Below are 20,381 nucleotides of genomic sequence, written 5' to 3' on the forward strand. Positions count from 1 at the left end.
GTGGAAGTGGACCGCTCTTCCTTTCCTTTGGTGTCTAAATTGGGGCAACCAGTTCTGGATACATTCTCGGGAAAAAAAAAAGTCCTCCCCCTTCCCAGCTCATTCTCCGTCACTGGTGTGCATGGCAATGTGATAATTGCAGAATTCAGGTCCTATTTTTTTCTTTTAATGCTATTTACTGCATAGGAAATGTTGCCTGTATTATTGTCTGGTGCATTGTAAAATGTAAAGCAAGGGTCATTTCTTTCTTTTTCACACTGCTGATAAAAGTTCAGTCTTTGACAGTTTAGTTATCTTAATTGCTGAGTTGTGCTGTCTAGTGTGTTTGTGTTTATCTTATGCAGTAGTTATGCTGTCTAGTATGTTTGTTTTGTCTTGCGTAGTAGTTGTGCTGTCTTGTGTAGTAGTTGTGGTGTGTAGTTTGTTTATGTTTATATTGTGTAGTAGTTGTGGTGTGTTTGTGTTTATATTGTGTTATAGTTGTGATATGTTTGTGTGTGTCTTGTGTAGTAGTTGTGCTGTCTAATGTGTTTGTTTCTCTTCCACCACCTAACTTCCTGGACACCACAGCTACTACACAAGACAAACTCATACACTACACAGCACAACTACTGCACAAGACACACAAACACATAACAACCACTACACAAGAAAAAACAAACGCACAAAAAAAATGTTTGGACACTAATTTTACAGGATCTAATTTTAAGAATGTGTTTTTGTCGACAGAATGCACGCCCTACCCTGTGGCCGAGTGGTTAGCACATCGTGCTGCGACGCCAAGGGTCCCGGGTTCGAATCCCGGTCGGGCTTGGTTGTTTGTGAATGTCCTTTCATCAATTTCATCACTCATCCCCATCTTCGCAAATTAGCCAAGATGCACAAAACGCGAAGTAAAATAAACTAAATCAAATCAAAATCAAAAATCGACAGAATGCATAAAGTGTTTGGCAATGATACTAGTTCATTTCTTATAGTGTATGTGGATGATATGATCATATTTTCATCATCACTGTAAAGTCATTTAAAACATTTGGACTACGTGTTGAAAACTTGAAAGAAGTAAATGTGTCCATCAAATTATCGAAGTGCACATTTTGTAAAACTGAAGTGAACTTTCTTGGTCACATAGTATCAGGTGAGACCATCGCTGTAGATCCAGAAAGAAATCTAGCAATAACTGAATATCCTACTCCAACAAATAGAAAAGCGTTAAGAAAATTTTTAGGAATGGTAAATTGGAGGAGAAAATTTGTGGATAGGTTTGCAATGATTGCGGCTCCTTTTTCGCAAATGTTGCTTGAATATTTCCTCTTAATTTTATTTTGCATCTGACAAGAATAAACTTCAACACTCGGAGCGTGTTGGAAGGAAATGCACACAATATAATCTCCACTTTTCTCCAGAACCATTCATGTGGGAGAAAAGAAAAGAAAAGTGCTCAATGTAGGAATGGACGCTGAGACCGATTTAAAGAAACATTATTATCGTGTATTGATTCAAAGAACTTATTTAATGAAACACTTGGGTTCGAACATTTTTATATTAACTCCATAACACATTTATAACAAAAAAATCAACAACAAGTAACTATAACAACAATAATATATATGGCTGTTTCAGCCCATGGCTTCATAACTTCCACTAATATATAACAATATTCCCCTTGGTTGCAAAATGAAACATAATAATAACAACAATCATAACATTTCTAATCTGGTTCATATCTGCAAGGTGGTTTATGTATCCTTGCAGACCTTCGTGGAAATGATGCTGCTGCAGTGGACTCTTGTTTCGAACATCCTGGCTTCTCCAGACCCTGCATACCTCCTTGTCTCTGCTGCTCCATTACTTCATTGTGAGCCACAGAAGGTAATTCCATATAGTCCAATTTAGCAAATTGATTTTGCTCACCACCAAACTCTTCTGTACATTGTGTCGAGCGTTCACCATTACCATATCTTCCACTCTCGTTCCTTCTGGAAATCTCTGGCTTCAAAAATGAAAAATGAACATTTCTTGTGTAATTGTCCCTCTTAACTTTGAAAATTGAGTGCGACAATTGTCCTACTATCTCGCCTTTTTCATACTGCTTTCTTTCTGGACAATAATAATATACTCCAGATCCTTTCTTATAATGCTCTGCCTCATAAATAACCCTTGTTCTATCATTATGAATTAATTTATTGGCGTTTACTTTGTATGAAAATAGAATTTCATTTGGTGATTTCCCCATAATCACATTTACAGTATTGTTGTGATAGAACAACATTCTCTTTAAGAATTTATCTACAGAAGCATTGCGTCTGTTGACGTTGCCTTTTGCTATCTCTCCTGTTAAAGTCATGTACCTTTTGATGATTTGTACGTGCCTTTCAACTTCTCCATTTGCACAGGGTCTATACGGTGGACTGTGAATTAATTTTATTCCATGATTGTTATAAAATCTCTGGAAATCCCTGCTGGCAAATGGTGGACCACCATCAGAACATATGGTATTTGGTATTCCAAATATGAAAAAATGATTTGTCAACTTCTCAACAGTTTCTTCAGCCGTTAAATGAACAACTTGCCAAACATTTACGTATTTACTAAATGCATCCACTAAAATAAGAAATTTATATCCATGGAAGAAAAAATGATCTATGTGTACTCTGTGAAATGGTTCATTTCCAGGCTTCCATGAAACATACTCTTGTTTATTTGGTGCTCTTAAATTTCTTCTGCACATATCGCACGACAGAACATAATTCTCTATATCCTGGTTCATGCTCGGCCACCAAAAGTACTTTCTTGCAACATGTTTGGACTTCACAACTCCAGAATGAAATTTGTGCAAGTCTTTTAGAACCTTATTTCTCAATAATTTTGGCACTACAATTCGCTCACCATGGCACAACATTCCATTATTGCAATTTAAGACATTTTTATTCTGAGAATAAATTTTCAATTCTCCATCAGCTTCTTTACGTGCTATATTCCTCCAATCCTTCACTGTGTATTCATATGCTAGTAACAATGTTTCATCCTGTTTCATTGCTTCAATTACTTCCTCAACTCTTAAAGGATCTTCACTCATCAATGTCTCATTATCCAAAAAATAAATAGGTAAATCCTCTTCTTCATTCACTAAACATGACACAGGTAATCTGGACAATACATCAGCTATCCCTACATTCTTCGTGTAATGAATGGAATAATCATAATTTGCTAGAAGTAACCTCCATCTTTGCCATCTCATAGATACTGTAGGAGAAATTGCTTTGTCCGGATCTAATATCGATTTACCTGTTGAAGAATCTGTTAGAATTTTAAATTTGTTTCCTGCCAAATATATATGAAAATGTTTTATACCTTCCACTACTGCCAAACTTTCCTTGTCAGCTTGAGAGTAACTTTTCTGACTATCTGTTAAAGTAGCTGAAAAACATGCAATAGGTTTCAGCACTCCTTCTATTTCATGTGTCAACTGACAACCTATCCCATAGCCACTTGCATCCGTGACTAAAACTAATGGCAATCGAGTGTCAAATGCTACTAAAACAGGTGCAGAAACTAATAGCTGCTTAACTAGCTGAAACTCCCTCTCACATTCTTCGTTCCAAAACCATTGTACACTCTTCTTTTGCAATAAATAAAGATTAGGTATCCTAGAACTCAAATTTGGCAAAAATCGTGCATGATACGCCACTAAACCCATGAATGTCGCCAATTCCTTTTTATTCTCAGGCACCTTACATTTTAACACTGCCTGAACATGTTCATTTGTAGGTAAAATTCCATGTTCCGTGAATTTCCTTCCTAGAAAATTTACTTCATGAACAAAAAATTCAGACTTCTGTAAATTTACTTTTACATTGTACTGCATCAATCTTTCCAAGACTAATACAGTCAGTTTGTAACAGTCATACAATGTATCTGCTCCTAAAAGAATGTCATCAATAAATGATACCACTCCATCAATACCACCAAGTATTGTGTCCATGGCTCTTTGAAATACTTGAGAACTTATTTTAGTTCCAAACGGTAAACGTTTATGTACATAGAAATGACCTTCATTTACAATGGTAAGAACACGTTGAGACTTTTCTTCGACTAATAATTGATGAAAAGCTGAACGTAGATCAATCTTCGTATACCACTTATGTGAACCTAACTTATGATAAAGCTCGTCAAAAGTTGGAAGTGGATATTGTAAAGTATCTACATTTGGATTTACAGTTTTGCTATAATCAGCACATACACGAATACTTCCATCTGCTTTTCGCACAGGAACTACAGGACTACTCCAATCAGAACTTTCTATTTCTTCTAAGATTCCTTGCTGGCACAAATCTTTTATTGCCTTGCCTACTTCATCACGCATAAAGTAAGGTAGATTGTAACCTTTCCTTTTCACAGGTACAAATCCAGGCTTCAATGGAATCCTAACATTAATATTTCTTATAGGTTCCGAAATGTCATTATTGAACAAAATTTTAAATTTTACTAAAATATCAGATTTCAACTTCGCTGATTCCCCATTCGATGTGTCTGTGTATAAGCTCCTTGTAATACTATTCCAAAATATTTTGTCCATTTGCCCTTGTACAGTATCAATTACCAAACTTCTTCTCCAATCGCCAAAGAGAATACGCAATCCTGCTCGACCAAGTATAGGTTTTAAATAATTTAAATCTCCTACTATAAATGGCATTTCATAACTCAGTGAGTTATACTTTACAGGTAAGGAAATCTGACCCTCAAACTTCAACTTTTCTCCTGTGATAGTACCATAGCCATTTTTGAGTGGATTCAATCGTAAAACGTCGCTGCTTTTCCATACACTACTCTTAGGTAGAATATTAGCATAACTTCCTGTATCCACTATCAATTTAACTGGTTCGTTGCAGATATATAGCTGAACATGTAAGGGTTGAATCTCATTGCATAATAACTCCTCAACGTTCTTGTTACTTTCTTCACTTTTATGCTGTACAGTATTTATTACATTTATACTGAATATATTGTGCTGGCTTCCACTGCAGTCAAAATTATTACCTCGGGTTTTGTTTATTGCATCTTCCTCTTCAGAGGGTGTAGAAGAAGATCTGACATTTGATATAGTCTTATTTAAATATTGCACAGCCCTTGAGGTGTAGTTTGGTTGTTTTTGATGCATGAAATCTGCCTTCTTCCCAGGTGATCTTTTATCTACATCCTTTATTTCATTCTTGTATCTACAAACATTAGAAAAATGATTTATCTTGCCACAAAATCTGCAAGCTTTCCCCATAGCTGGACAACCTTCAGCTCCATGTTTTGTTTTCGAACCACATCTATAGCAAATCCAGTTAACATTCCTTGGACTGTCCTGTCGCAATTGTCCTTTATAACATTTATTTACCTCTAATTTGCCCTTGTACATATTTCCTGGTGTGCATGTGTTAACCTTGTGGATGTTTGAGTCTTGCTGAATATGGCTACCAAATCTGTCTAGTACTTAATGATTCCTAATGTAGTCACGAACATCTTTGTACGTCTTTGGAGTCTCCATAATTAACTTCCTTTTTAATGTACCTTTCTCAAGTCCAAAAATTGTTTGTTGCTTTAATTCATTATCAAAATCTTCTGGCTTAAACCCACATGTTAATGACAACTTTTTAATTCGTGATATATAGTCATCCATTGATTCACCATGCTCTTTTTTAGCATTTTTAAATTTATATATCTCAAGCAACTTGTTTGTTTTAGGTTCATAAATATCAACGAGTTCTGTCAGCAAAACCTCGACAGGAAAACTACTAGGATCATTTGGAGATAATTTAATATACAATGCCTCATAAGCATTATTTCCAATCACTGATAACAATAAATGAACCTTTTTATCTTCTTTAACTTCTTGTGTTTTTAAAAATGAATCAAATCTTCGTACATAAGCTTTAATATTACTTCCTACCTCATAGGACTCGAAGAATGGCAACGTATTCATTTTTCAAACTTCTTACAGTAGATTTGAATCTTCTATTCAACTACAATAATCTAATTAATTGTTAAACTCACAAATGTATCCAATCAATCGTTGCCACTTATCGTGTATTGATTCAAAGAACTTATTTAATGAAACACTTGGGTTCGAACATTTTTATATTAACTCCATAACACATTTATAACAAAAAATCAACAACAAGTAACTATAACAACAATAATATATATGGCTGTTTCAGCCCATGGCTTCATAACTTCCACTAATATATAACAATTATTCAAGTGGAAAACGTTTGGAGGAGCGAATGTTAGACATCAAGAATACTCCTAAATCCAACATTAAATCGTCGATTAACGTGAGAGTAAATAACGATCTCCCATTTTGATATCTAAAAATGCGCAGGTTTCATAAAGATTGTTTTGAGTTCATAAAGATTGTTTTGAGTTCATTTTATGCTGATGGGCTATTCGGGACTAAATATATAGTTTAAAGTGAAATCCAATTCCAAACCCGAATGATTATCTACTGCGACGCTGTTCAATGACGTGTCCTAGTATATTTATTGGGTGAAAACAGGTCGCAAGTTGCGTGTTTCCTTTTTCACGCTGGATTACAATGCATGTCGAGGAAGGAGTTTAGACTGCTCCCTTGAATGGGGGAGGGGGTGACTGAAGTTGGTTGAAGCAAAGAAAACGTGACTTTTTTTACATTGTATTTTACACAGCCGAACCAGAACAAAATTTACAGCCCCCCCCCTTTTTTTTTCAGGTGCCTAGAAAGATTGTGTTGTTTCTCCCGAGAGATCTTATCTTACCAGTTAATCTTGTAACAGACAATGCTCCAGTAGACCCGTATAAAATCCAACATTCATTCTGCCCGATCATCTCCCAACTTTTGCTGGCACCAGTGTGACTGGTGTCAAGATTCTTTGAGTTTCGCTTGCAATAAGCGAGAGATTGTTTTCCTTTCAATAGGTCTCAGTTCAAACTGGTTTCTCATGAACTAGAATTGTAAGAATTTCCTGGAAGAGCAACAACTGTGCACAATTGAAAGAAAGTAACATTATTTTAAATCCTTTATTTGTGAAAACGTTTTCATGTTCTATTTTCCTTCTCACAACACGCGTCATGTGCCTAACAGGTTGTATAACTACCAGGATAAATTGTGTTACCATCTCCTAGGCATCTTTGTGTCCGTTTGAGCTCAGTTTAAGCTGACCCCTTCGAAATAATGACCCTTTTCCCGGGAACTGTGAAAGGTCGTTGTATCGAGAGTTGACTGTATGGATTAAGACAAGATGGTAATATTATCTTGTTATCAAAATGAACTGTCATCAAATTTCATTTATTTTTATTCTTTTAACTTGTTTTTATCGATGTACATGTAATTCTTACCCTTTTCTGATTAAGAGCCTAGGCAGGTTTGAAATTTTAAAAATATTTACAATGTTTGTGTCTAGGCAATAATTCTACAATTTTATGATGTCAGTGACATCATGTGTAACATTTTGCCTTTTTTGTATAGAAAAAAATATGATCATTGATTCCATTCAATGTATTCCTGGCTCTTGAAAAAGGTGCATGTGCAGTATTGAAACGTTTAGCAAATTAAAGGATTTCAGCCACTGAAGAAACAAAAGTTGTTATTAATATTAATGTTAATATGATCATTTTTTTTCAGGGGCCAATTACATGATGTTGCAAACAAACATTGGAATCACTTCAGTGATGAAGCACGGCAGCGAATGTCACGTATGGCTGCAGCCGCTGCCTGGGGCTTGAATCAGTGGGGCTCCATGGAACAATATGTGAATTGTATCCCAAGGGACACCCAAGATGGGGCTTTCTATCGAGCCGTGCTGGCTTTTCATAGTGAGCAGTACAATTGTGCACAACAGGTAACTTATCAGCTATTATCAATTAAAATTAGGATGAAATTGGAATGAAGTCATGGATTTTTTTATCTGGTTGCCATCGGCCAATACCAGTGGTATCAGTTAGAATTTAATAACAGATACCAGTCAATACTTTTCCGAGTCCACATGTCCTGAGGGAACCTCCTCAGTAGTATAGGGGTAATGTTGTCACCTTGTAATCAAGGGATCCAGGATTCGATACTTGGTGGAGGCACGTAGTAGTTCGGATCTCACTTTAAACTGTAAATTCAGTCCCGATTAGCCTATCTGTGGATAAAGTAGGCTTAAAGCAGCAACTCAACAGCACATGTCTCGTGGAGTTCTCAAAAATGCCACATGGCACTTTCGTGCATCTGAATATATGAGGTTTATTTTTTAATTAGGGGCTGTTTTGAAATAAAACAAAAACATGCAAAGGAATAAATTTAATTACCTCTGTGGCTGTTCATATGTACATTCAGCTACTTCTCAACGTAGTTCCCATAGTTGTTGAGACACTTGTCATAGCGGTAGATGAGCTTTTGTAGACCCTCATCCGTCACGGTTTGTTTTATCATCGGCGCTGTTGCATCGCTTCCCTGCGAGGAAAGTCTTCAAGTGGAGGAATAGGTGATAATCGCTGGGGGCCAGTTCCAGACTGTACGGAGGGTGGTCCATCTGCTCCCAGCCCAAGAAGTGACTGTGTGGCAGCTGCAGTGTGTGGCCGTGCAGCAACATGATACCGAAAGACAGCATTCCTCATCATTTATTCTGTATTTCTCGGCGAAGTTTCTTGAGAGTGTTGCAATACACGGCTGCATTAACTGTTGGCCCATTCGACAGAAACTCAATGAGAAGCACCCCGAACCTGTCCCAGAAGACGGTGAGCATGAGTTTCTTGGTGGAGGTCGCTTGCTTGAACTTCACCTTTGTGGGGATGATGTGTGGCGCCATTCCTTGGATTGTTATTTTGTTTCGGGGGTGTAGAGGGACACAAATGACTCGTCCCCAGTGACGATATGGCTCAACGGTTCGTCACCTCTTTCACATTTTTCGAGGTCAGAAACCTGATCACATCTCACATTTCAATCACCTGCACCACTTCCATTGTCCACCACAACCACACCAAGCGTTTCACAATGTGCAAATGGCATCTGTTTACGTGTAAGGCATGTCGGTAACTAACACACATGTGCAAAATGCCAAGCATGCAGTGTTGCCAACTTGAGTGCAAAACAGCTGCTAAATAAAAAATAACCCTTGTACATGTCCGAGTAGGAGTGTAATTCTTAATTTATCTGCTACATGTTACTTCAGGCTTCAAAGGAAGTAAATTATTATATTATTGAAATTGGCACCAAATATTTCAGGTGTGAGCTCTGGGCTGGATATTGATGTTACCTTGTGTGTGTTCCTTCTTCACTTTCATGTAATCATCATTCATCATCAACATTATCACGAAGGAGTAGAAAAACAATAGTAAAGTAGAAAAATTCCACTATCTATTTAATTTAATGAAGAATCCATAGTTGATCAAATAATAATACTTAAGAAGCTTGCATATTTCGATTTTGACGGAAACAGGAAAAGTGAAATAGCACATCTTAATTTTCATTTTTTTTTCAAAGATTTGAGGTTAATTTTTCCTACCATATTTTGTCATGAAATGATGTGAAATGAACAGCAAAATGTGAAATAAACCCTTAACACGAAATTTACAATTTCTTTACTGACGTTGCACTTTCTGAAGTCTGAATTATTCTGTAAAAGGTAAAGTGCTTCCCTGTTCTATGCACCACACCATGAAGGCATATAGGGGGTGTGGGGTTAGGGCCCCGCACTTCTTGATCACGGCCGAAGGTGGGGGTGATGTGATCACCACCATGCCCCTGGCTGTCTTTACCCCCCAGAGTGTCCTCCAGGTACACACTTTATACAATGCTGGGTGGGCACCGGAGCCGCTTGAACAGGTGGAAAAAATCCCGGTTCTCTCGCATGGTAGTCAGATGTCCTAATGACTGAACTACCTCGGCTAATCTGAATTATCCTGTGAGTTATGCAAATCATTATCAATTCTGATGTAAATATTTGAGAAGCAAAATTTGACTGCTTTACACAGGAATGAAGTTAATATTCTGATAACTACATAAATGTACTATTTGAAGGGGAATGTTTAATTTGTGTAAAAAGTGTAACTTTTAGAATCAAATTTAGGTTTCTAACACTGATATGCCATTTTTTATACTGCTTTGATCCCGAAAGGTGCCCAGTTTTTGTACTGAAATCTTGATCTTTTATTTACCATAAATATGAATTACTTTACAGCTAATAGATTCCGCAAGAGATCTTCTGGACACAGAATTGACAGCAATGGCTGGAGAAAGTTACCAACGAGCATATGGAGCCATGGTGTCTGTGCAGATGTTGGCAGAATTGGAGGAAGTTATTCTGTACAAATTAGTTCCTGAAAGGAGAACGGCTATTAGGAGAATGTGGTGGGACAGACTACAGGTAATGCATGCAGCACTTATTTCTTCTGAAAATAAAGTTACGTTAGTTTTCAATTAACTTTCTAAAAGAATAAAATTGAATGATTGAAACTTGGTTCTTCAGAATATTCTTGGGAAAATAATTGCCCTGTGTGACTAATTTCTTTGCACTTGTAACATTTTATCATGAGACATTTGAACCTTATCACTGTCTGCGATGGAAAGTAAAAAGGGTTTTTGTAGAAATGTTTGACCTTGTTTCAAATTCATAGGAGATTGTTAATGGAATCTATTGATTTTATTTTCCTGTAGTTCATAGTTAAGTTGCTATATTACAACAATGTAACATTGACAACATCCATTATATAACGGATTCTTTTTGTTTAAAAAATTACTAACCACTGTTACAACTGTATCTTTAGTCAAAATGAAAATAAATGTCTGATGAAGGGAGTGTGTGTTCTCCTGAAACGTCACAACGAAAAACTGTTTTCTTACGCTTGTAATAATCGTAAACTACAGGAAAATAATTCTACAATGCAAGCAATGCATACATACAAGAAAAGCTACTATTGATTTTAGTTGTAGCTGATAATATTTTGATCCTAATGTTTTTGATTTTCAAAAATTTTACAGTTCCAATATTTTATCATTTTCCTAGTTGTCTTTTGGATATAATATTAAATAGGGATGGGCCAAGATGAAATTTTGGACGATACCAATACTCTACCGATTCGATAAAAAATTCAATGGTTCATCGACCTCTTTAATAAATGTGTGTTACCGGATCAACCAATCTTTTGCAATACAAGAGAAGCTGCATATTTAGACATTCACTTTTTTAAAAAAGTATGGAATGGAGATAATATGTTGATTTCCATAAACATTATAACAAAATGGCAAAATATTGCACTAAATTGTAAGATATTTATGAATATATCAGATCGGTAAATTTATCACTAATTTTATGGATAAACCTATGCATCAATATGCCTATATTGGCCAATTCTGATAGGGTATAGATTAATCTGTCCCATACCTAGTGTTAAAGCTTTAAGTAAACATACAAGGTGTGGCTAGAAAAAAACCAGATTGATGTTGCTGTCAGCAAACGACAAGCGTGTCAAGGTCAAGCTGTGCATGAGTGTATAACGTGATATCCTGCCTATCCAGTGTGTGATTTTCCAAGGTGCGCAGCACTCAGTTCCACTGTAGCTTGTGGACGAAATGAACCGTATGTCTGTGCTCCATCGGAAAAATGTTAAGTGTGAAAGTGAAACAGCTAATCAATTTGAAGTTTCTTATGAAACTCGGAAAATCCGCCACAGAAACTTATGGTTTGTTGAAGGAAGTATACAGAGATGAGTGTTTATCACTTACGCAAGTGTTTGAGTGGTTTCAAAGATTTAAAGAGGGACGAGAAGTGATTGCGGACAACTCGCATCCTGGATGGCCTTGCACATCAAAAATGGAATCAAACATTGCAAATGTCGGTGAATTGATTTGAAAAGATCGTCGTTTGAGTATTGGAGCTATTGCAAAACAACCAACATTATTAAATTACGGTGTTGACGACCCTTCGTGAGCGAGTAAGAAGACGACGACCTGATTTGTGGAAAAGCAAGTCATGGATTCTTCATCAGGACAATGCTCCTGTCCACACGGCATTGTCAGTCAAGGCTTTTTTGGCCAAGAATGGATCCCAGTGTTAGAACATCCACCCTATTCGCCAGATATCACTCCGTGCGAATTTTTTTTATTCTCAAAGGTCAAATCAGCACTGAAAGGAACCAGATTTACGACCGTAGATTCTGTGAAAACAAAAGCGATGGAGGTCATGAACATGGTTTCAGAAAATGATTTCTAGCACTGCTTCCAGCAATGGAACATTTGTATGGAGCGGTGTATCGATAGTGCAGGGGAGTACTTTGAAGGGGATAATGTTCGTATTGTACAAAATAACCAATTAAATATTCTGTAGCAACAGTCCGGTTTTTTCTAGCGCCACCTCGTATATCAATATGGGCTAACAGGCTCTTTCCGATATTTAAGCAATGTGTGAATAATTTCAGTCAGCTTTTGACACCTGTAATCAAGGGATCCCGGGTTTGATACCTGGTGGGGGCACATTGCACAGTGGTTCGGAGGCCACTTTAAACTGTAGGTCCAGTCCTGATTAGCCTATCTGTTCATAAAATGGACTTAAAACATCAATTCAATTCACTACCTCAAATTTTTGCCATATGATGTAAATTACATAAGTGATAGGTCAAGATTCAGTAGGGTAAAAAGAGGGTATAGAAATGGGGTGGGGGGTGAGTACAGCAAATTAAAATTTTACTTTCAGGAGTTTGTTTGTCATTTAATGTTTGTTTTCCTTTCTTCTTTGTCTAGGGCTGCCAAAGGGTTGTTGAGGATTGGCAGAGAATAATTCAGGTCCACACACTGGTAGTATCTCCTCAAGAAGACATGCATACTTGGCTCAAATATGCATCTCTGTGTCGGAAGTCTGGAAGATTGGTAATTTCATTTTGTATATGCATAAAAGTTTCAGTAAAGATATATAGGATGGTCCACAACATTGTAAGTGTATACAAATTCATTCGGAAAAGTTACAGAACTGGTTGTAAGGAAATACATCAAGTTTTAGCTAAAAAAGCTACTTCTGTTCAATGTGGCTCCCACGGGTAGGTACTACGGCAAACATCCCATCTGAAGTGAATTTCTTTGCCAAACCCGCAGCAGCATATCAGGCGTCACTTCTTTGACTGTGGCAAAGGATCAACTTGTGTTAAATTTTCTGCTGAAAATGGTAGGCCTACTTGGTACAGAACTTCCGTTGCACAATGGCCACAGACATTGTTTCATCAAACCAAAACACACAGTGAGCTTGCTCTTGATCTGTGAAAGCAGTCGTTTTTAATGGAACTTTTGCTGGCGCTTGCGATGGCAGAATTCGGTACTATTCCTCAATGCTAGTCAAACTTGATGTAGTTCCTTACAAAATGACACATGAACCAGTTCTGTAACGTTTCCGAATAATTTTTTATACACTTACAAAATTGTAAAGTCCTTTTTGGACCACCCTGTATTTTGTGTGCATGTGATACAATATGTCGAAGAGTTCCTGGAGACTTCAATATAATAATAAAGTGAGGTATAAAAATGTATTAATTTTCCATATTACAATCTCAAGAAGTTCCTGGAATAGATTATATTTCAAATTTAATTAGTTTGAATATATTTTAAAGAACATTCTTGTAGCCTTTGTGTTCATTATGATATTTCTTCTCATGATTTGAATTTTTACAGATGTTGTCCCATAAGACATTAGTTATGTTGCTCGGCATGGACCCTTCTCTGAATCCAGACCAATCGATTCCAACGCAACACCCGCAAGTGACTTTTGCTTACGCCAAGCACATGTGGATGGCTGGGAAGAAGGAAGAAGCTTATAGGTATTGCATTTAATAAGTAATATGCATGTGCATGTATATGTTAATGTAACATCTGTATACGTTTTCTCTTCCACTTGAAAATCACCGGCTGAGTACTATTAGGCTCAGTCAATAAATAACGAGGCAGAGGATATTACACCAAAACTATGGTAGTTAGAAATGGCTCGACGGCCCCAAAAAACTGATTCGCGCACGTTTTCCCGCTAGATGGCGTTACGTGTCTGGCAAAGTATACGCAAAGCCTGCTAACTGCTAATCCAGCCGTGGCCGTGTGCAGGCATTCCGTGTTTGGAAACATGCAGATTCCCCCTCCACCAGAGAAGTTCAAGACCCTCCACGCTATTGCCGGCAAGGTCATGCTTTCGTTCTTCTTCGATCGCAAGGGACCGCTCTTTGTCTACTTCCTGGATCATGGAGCTACGGTCAAGGCCCAGCCGTATTGTGAAACGTTAATGAAGCTCAGGAAGGCAATCAAATCGAAACTTCCCGGTCACCTTTCTCATCCTATTGCACGGCAATGCTAAACCACACACAGCCAACGAAACAAAGAAATGTCTGAAAAAATTCAAATGGGAAGTCCTGAGCTCCCCCCTCTCCTTAAAGTCCTGATCTGTCCCTGTGTGACTTCCACATCTTTGGTGAGCTCAAAAAAGCACTGTGGGGACAACAGTTTCAATCTGACGATGACGTCAAGGAGTACGATAAATGCCTAAACAGTGGCGGACAATACTTCTGAGGTTCGTTACGTAAGTACTGTGAAATATCCTCTGCCTCATTATTTATTGAGGAGCCTCATATTTTGTCGTATGTCCATCTGCTCTGACTTTGCAGGAGAGCTGATTAAAGTTTGACGTATGTGGATTTTGAATTCACTACAAGATTTGTGCATTCATTTTGTTAATGTTGATAATTCATGGCACTCGACATCCAGATATGTTTGCCTTAGAACATGACACATTAACCTGTAAGGAACATGATAAGGTCATCAACTCATCTCTGATGAAAAGTGGAGATATGATAAGGCAGTATTCAGCCGGCGTAATGCTAACAGGCACAAGTCATAATTTTGAGTAATGTTAATTTAGTACAATAAAGGAAGTATAATTTTTTTTATGTTGCATCTTTTCAGCTTTACTATTGAAGCTTTCAACAGGCTAAATGATTTTAATAGCTCTCTGAATGTTAGTGACAATGGTTCTACATTAGCATGCAATGTTAATTAAACATGATCTATTGTGTAGTGCTTTTTTTATACTAAGAAAAATTAAAGAAGGAGCCTTCACAGCAATGGTCCAAAACCCTATAAGTCATTGCAGTGTAGATTTCAAGCACATGTGATCCCCTCTCCTCAAAAATTAGATATAGTTAGAGGCATATTTTGTTTTTGACGAAAACACAAAATGTGGAATAACACATTGTAATGTTACTAATGTTCATTTTTCATGTTTCTGAAAGGTGTGCGGTGCATTTTCCTACCCTGTTTTGTCACGAAATAATGCGAAATGAACTGCAAAATGCGAAATAGACTCTTAAACATGAAATTTAAAGTTTATTTACCGACATGACACTTTCTGAAGTCAGAATTATCCTGTGAGTTATGCAATTCATGGAAAATTGCTTAATTCTGCTGTAAGCAGTTGAGAATCAAAAATGATGCCTTATGCAGGAATAAACCTAATACCCTGATATCTACATAAATGTGCTATTAAAAGGGATATGTTTATTTTGTGAAAATAAGTGCAGTTTTTAAATCAAATTTTGGATTATATTCACATTTTTAAAACCAAAATGTAATTTTATATACCCCTTTTTCATGGCTATAACAGCTAAATTTTTTTTTTTTTGTGTTAGAATCAGTGTACAGTCCAGCCAGGGAAGACAAAGCTAGCTGGAAAGGTGTATTCCAAACACGAGAGGGGAAGCAGGTAGAAGCACCAGCCAAACTACACTGTGATATTTTGTTTACATATATTTGCTTGTTTTTATTTTCATTCTAAACCCTTCCATAATTTGAAACATATCTCTACTTACTTCATTGATGTTTCCACACCAAATGATTGTCACAGAACCCTCACCTTCCCAAGAAGCCATTGCTGCAATCGACCTCCAGGTACCAGGCCGGAAACTTGAGCCTTTTTTTATTGGTCAACTTTAAGCCAAAAATTTCGCCACTATCATGGCGACGAGCATACTTTCATATTTCTACTTGTAAGAACTATTGTGAAGATTGTGAGTCATTGCATCACACAGCATTGTAATTTTTAAGTTTACTAAGAAGTATTTAACTCTACATATTACACTCCACAAGTGAATACAAATAATTTATTCACAAAAATGAAAACGTAACAAGCTCTAATGTGCAACTCCGCCATATTTCTAGCCTCAGGACTATGCACGGCTTCAAGCAAAATCTCATCGTTTTCAGTCTGGAATTAGAGGTCTGTGATTTCTGCTGTCACCCCTATTTTGACACTGAACAAGTCCAGTTGGTGTATGCGCACTTCTGTCCATGGTTTCAACTAAGGCAGCCGGACTATAGTTTAAAGCACTAGACAATGGATAATGTCCAATTAACATTGCATGCTAAATGATTTTAAAAAGTAATTTACAACTCTTTCACTGAGTGAAACTAGGTACCGTAGACGTCATCACTGTTTCAAAGACTATAGATCCCGTTGCAGTAGAACTGACAGGTGATTCCATGCAGGTAAGACAGCAAGTTCGAAAAATCAGGCTAAACCATGGATAGCTCTCTAGCTCAGTTGGTATGCCAGAGACCCAGGTTCGAGTCCTGCTAGAGTCTGAATCTTTGCTAAAATTTCTATGTATTGCAATAACTTGTAAATTTAAATGCAATTTACAATCTAAATGCCACTGAAGCATTGTTAACTTGTGTGGAAGCACATCATTCAAGCTGAAATATTGTAACATAAAATATTTGTTTCTTTATTATATTAACCTTTTGACGCCCAAGACCTTTTTCACAAGTAAGCCTCTGGGTACCGAGCCGATTTTGAGCAAAATGCAGAGTTTCAATTAAATGAGTGTAGATCGGAAGCTAATTGCCCTAGAGAGGTGAGTGATATACCGTTGTACGCGGCATGAACCAGAGATTCAGATTATATGAATTTTTTGCAAATTCGGCGTATATGTGGCGGGGGGGGGCTAACTCTCAAAATTCCAAAATTTCGGAAAAAAAAAATTTGGTTCCCCCACCCTCCTCCCAAAAAAAGTACATGACAGTGTCGACATGCACATGGAAATGATCGCTGACATGTAAGGAACACAAAAATATTTGCATTATTATCATATGACCAATGTAACTTGAGTTGTACCCCCAAAAGGAATGGTCGGCACGCCACTGATTCAAGCTTCAAAATTCAGCGGTACCTTGAAATGACTATAGCTCAGAAACTAAATGCCCTAGAGATATGAAAAATATACCGTTGTACGAAGAATGAATCACAGATTTAGACGATATATAATTTATGCACATTGGGCGTATATATGGAGGGGGAAAGGGGGAAATCCCCTGAAAATACTTTTTTAAAATAAATGGGGTTTCGCCCCCCGCCCCCCGAAAAAAAGGATATGAAAAGTTCAAAATGCACATAGAAATTATCGCTGGCATGTAAGAAACAGAAAAATATTTGCATTATCGTCGTATGACCAATGTAACTTGAGTTGTACCTCCAAAAGGAATGGTCGGGACGCCACTGATTCAAGCTTCAAAATGCAGCCTTTCCCCCTCCATTTTCATGAAGACAAAAAAAATGCAAAAAAACATTTATGTTAAATACATGTGTTAGGAACAATATAGAAAAATAAAATCAATATTCTAGCCAAAAATAGAAAAGTTATAACGTAAAAACTACGACCTTGACACAGCGTCTCGATCGAGATGCTTGGTACCCCGAGGGTTACTTTTGGGTATCTCGTTCGAGATGCTTGGGCACCAAAAGGTTAAAATAAAAGTGTTAGTAATTTACATGCATGTATTTAAATTTTATTATATTGGTATAACAAGGTGTCTAGCAGTCATGAAAGTAATGATGTGGTGAAGAATGTTTGCTATCGCAATGACTGATTTAGTTTATTTTATTTCACTTTTCTGCTCCTTTGGCTAATCGTGAAGATGGGGATGAATAGTGGTGAGATAAGATGGATGAAGGGCAAATGACAAATATATAGGGACGACAACACGAGTCCCACATAAGATTATCAGGTTATTAATAGATAAAGCGAATGTAAGTCTCTTGTTAAATACATCTTCAGTTTTCATCTTAACTGACCTTTTGGTCTGGTTTTTTTATTAAATAAAGATTTATTTTCTTAATTGCTTATTACAATTGATACGACTTCACCTAAGTATGGGTCGTGTAAATGAAAGTTAAAGAAAAACAAAAAATGTCAAGAAAAAGTCAAGAATAATGGATTTGTTATTTTGCTAGACACCCTGTATAAGGTGTTGTTCACACATTTTCAAAAATAGGGCTCTAAGGAATGTCTCTTTTCGAAGCCACTCAATAGTCAATGTCTCTTCACATAGTATACCCTGGGCTCCAATTTATCAATATTCAACCAATCTGCGATAAAATTTAATGTGTTTCTTAACGACCCTTATTGGTTCATTCACATACTAATTAATGTGCGTAGATACGTGACTTCAGTTGGCTTTGCCTTTGAAAAAATATTGAAATTAAAATTTAAATATTTACTGGATTATTTAAAATATACCTTCATATCCATAAAAATAATAAAAAAGTGCCACAACTTGCAGGTTATTTGTAGGATTTATAGATATATCTTCCATTTACTGTCCCAATACCTAGAATATGTATAGATAATTTAATGTTTTTTTTAAATGGTGCACATGATTCGTTCAAAGGTCAGATGAATCTGAGTTGCACCATGAATTTTCCAGTAATGAAGATGTGAAAAATCTCAGTGAAATGTATTGTTTATTAATATAAGTGGTCACAAAAACTAACTGAAATATCTTTTTTCAGTCAGTTGCATCGATTTGTACAGAACTCGCTCCACCCTCAAACACTTCAGTTCATAGGCCAAGATGAAGACAAGCAGCAGCTAGCAAGGAGACGACTTCTAGCCAGGTAACGCATATTTCTCATTCCCTCTATCATTTATTCCATACTAGTGTAGATATGAAACCAAAATTTGAACATCTTAGATCTTATTTAACACGTTCTCTGTCAGGGTGTTTTCAGCAATTATGCCTCCTGCGCCAAAGTGGTTATTGGACATTATTTCGTAAATTTGAAAATTTTGCTTCTTTCCTGTAAAAAATAGAACGGCCAAAGCACTTTTAATGTGCAGTCAACTCCCACGCCTTGTCGGTCATGCCTTATCCACATCATTGTTATGCTTTTGACCAGCAGCACCCTAGAAACAACAAAGTCAAGCCACATGTTTCGGTCATAATGACCAACATGGCGTGATTGGTATGCGCAAGTTTCGGTCATTATGACCGACGTGGCAGAGAACGTGTTAAATAACTAAACATAGTGTTGAATGGAGTGATCACAGTTGAAATTAAAATGCAAAGAATTTTATTTATATATATTTTTTTCTTTTGGTGGAGCAATGCCACAGTATGCCAGGTTTTAGTCCTGGCCGTTCCTGCATTTTTCACTGATGTTTCTACACAGGAAACAGTACTGTATAGTCAAATTTTGGAATCATGTGATGCATGCAAATTTGTGAACATATTTTATTTCATTATTTGAAATCTCAACATACAATCCAATTCAGCAAATAATAAATGCATTCTTTTTACAGCCCCAATATACTACTTAGGAATGTGTCGAAGCCAATTACTGATGTACGAATATCGGCAAAAATCCGATATTTAAGCCGGTACCGATAATACTAGCATATTTACCTTCTAATAAGTTTTATATTTTAAGATTTACATAATTTTGTAAGATTAATTGAAAATTAGGTTAATGGATTTTCAATACTGTGGAGTTTTTAAGATAAAGTTATTGCAAACTCTCATTCAGAGGATCAACCTGCCTGAAAATCAGAAATTGAACAGTATGTTGCTGAAGCAGGGTAACCAGGTTTCACTGTTGTATTAGAAATTCAAAAAAGAGTATCCAAACCTAAAAAAAGTGGCAAGAGAAATACCTGCTGCATAAGTATTTAATGAACGAGGGTTCAGTGTTGTTGACAGATTTGCGATAAGACAAGAAATAGGTTACTTCCAGAAGTACTTTCAAGTGCTCATGTTTCTGAAGTTGAATCGGCCAGCATTAAATTTCCAATATTAAGAACAGGAATTTATTTTGCATTTCAAAGAACTGCTTGTGTACTAATGTTAAATCTCTGAGAATATATATACATAGGCTGATTTTTTAGTAGTGGCAACTATGCTACAGCGATGCCGTGTATACCAAATGTTAGTTACATGCGTACCCTCCCTCAGAGCAAATTAACTCATTCATCCCACTCCATACTCCATGCCCGGACGCACTGACAACAAGAACAAAGCAGTTGTTTACGAAGCAGGAGCAGCAGCGATGGTTAAAAATTAAATGTGCTAGAGGTCG

The 20,381-nt window shown here is 36.8% G+C and overlaps 1 protein-coding gene across 1 annotated transcript in view; it reads left to right on the forward strand.

Moving 5' to 3' along the window:
• The window catches only part of mTor (serine/threonine-protein kinase Tor), a 162,284-nt gene that overhangs the window by 100,410 nt on the left and 41,493 nt on the right, over positions 1 to 20,381 (forward strand). Inside the window, exons 24-28 of the mRNA XM_083132608.1 lie at positions 7,649 to 7,865; positions 10,188 to 10,373; positions 12,746 to 12,871; positions 13,664 to 13,809; positions 18,819 to 18,923. Coding sequence (XP_082988734.1) covers positions 7,649 to 7,865; positions 10,188 to 10,373; positions 12,746 to 12,871; positions 13,664 to 13,809; positions 18,819 to 18,923 — 780 coding nt within the window. The remainder of the gene's footprint in view (positions 1 to 7,648; positions 7,866 to 10,187; positions 10,374 to 12,745; positions 12,872 to 13,663; positions 13,810 to 18,818; positions 18,924 to 20,381) is intronic.

This window comes from Lepisma saccharinum, chromosome 12 (assembly GCF_977018435.1).
Source record: "Lepisma saccharinum chromosome 12, izLepSacc3.1, whole genome shotgun sequence".
Taxonomy (NCBI): domain Eukaryota; kingdom Metazoa; phylum Arthropoda; class Insecta; order Zygentoma; family Lepismatidae; genus Lepisma; species Lepisma saccharinum.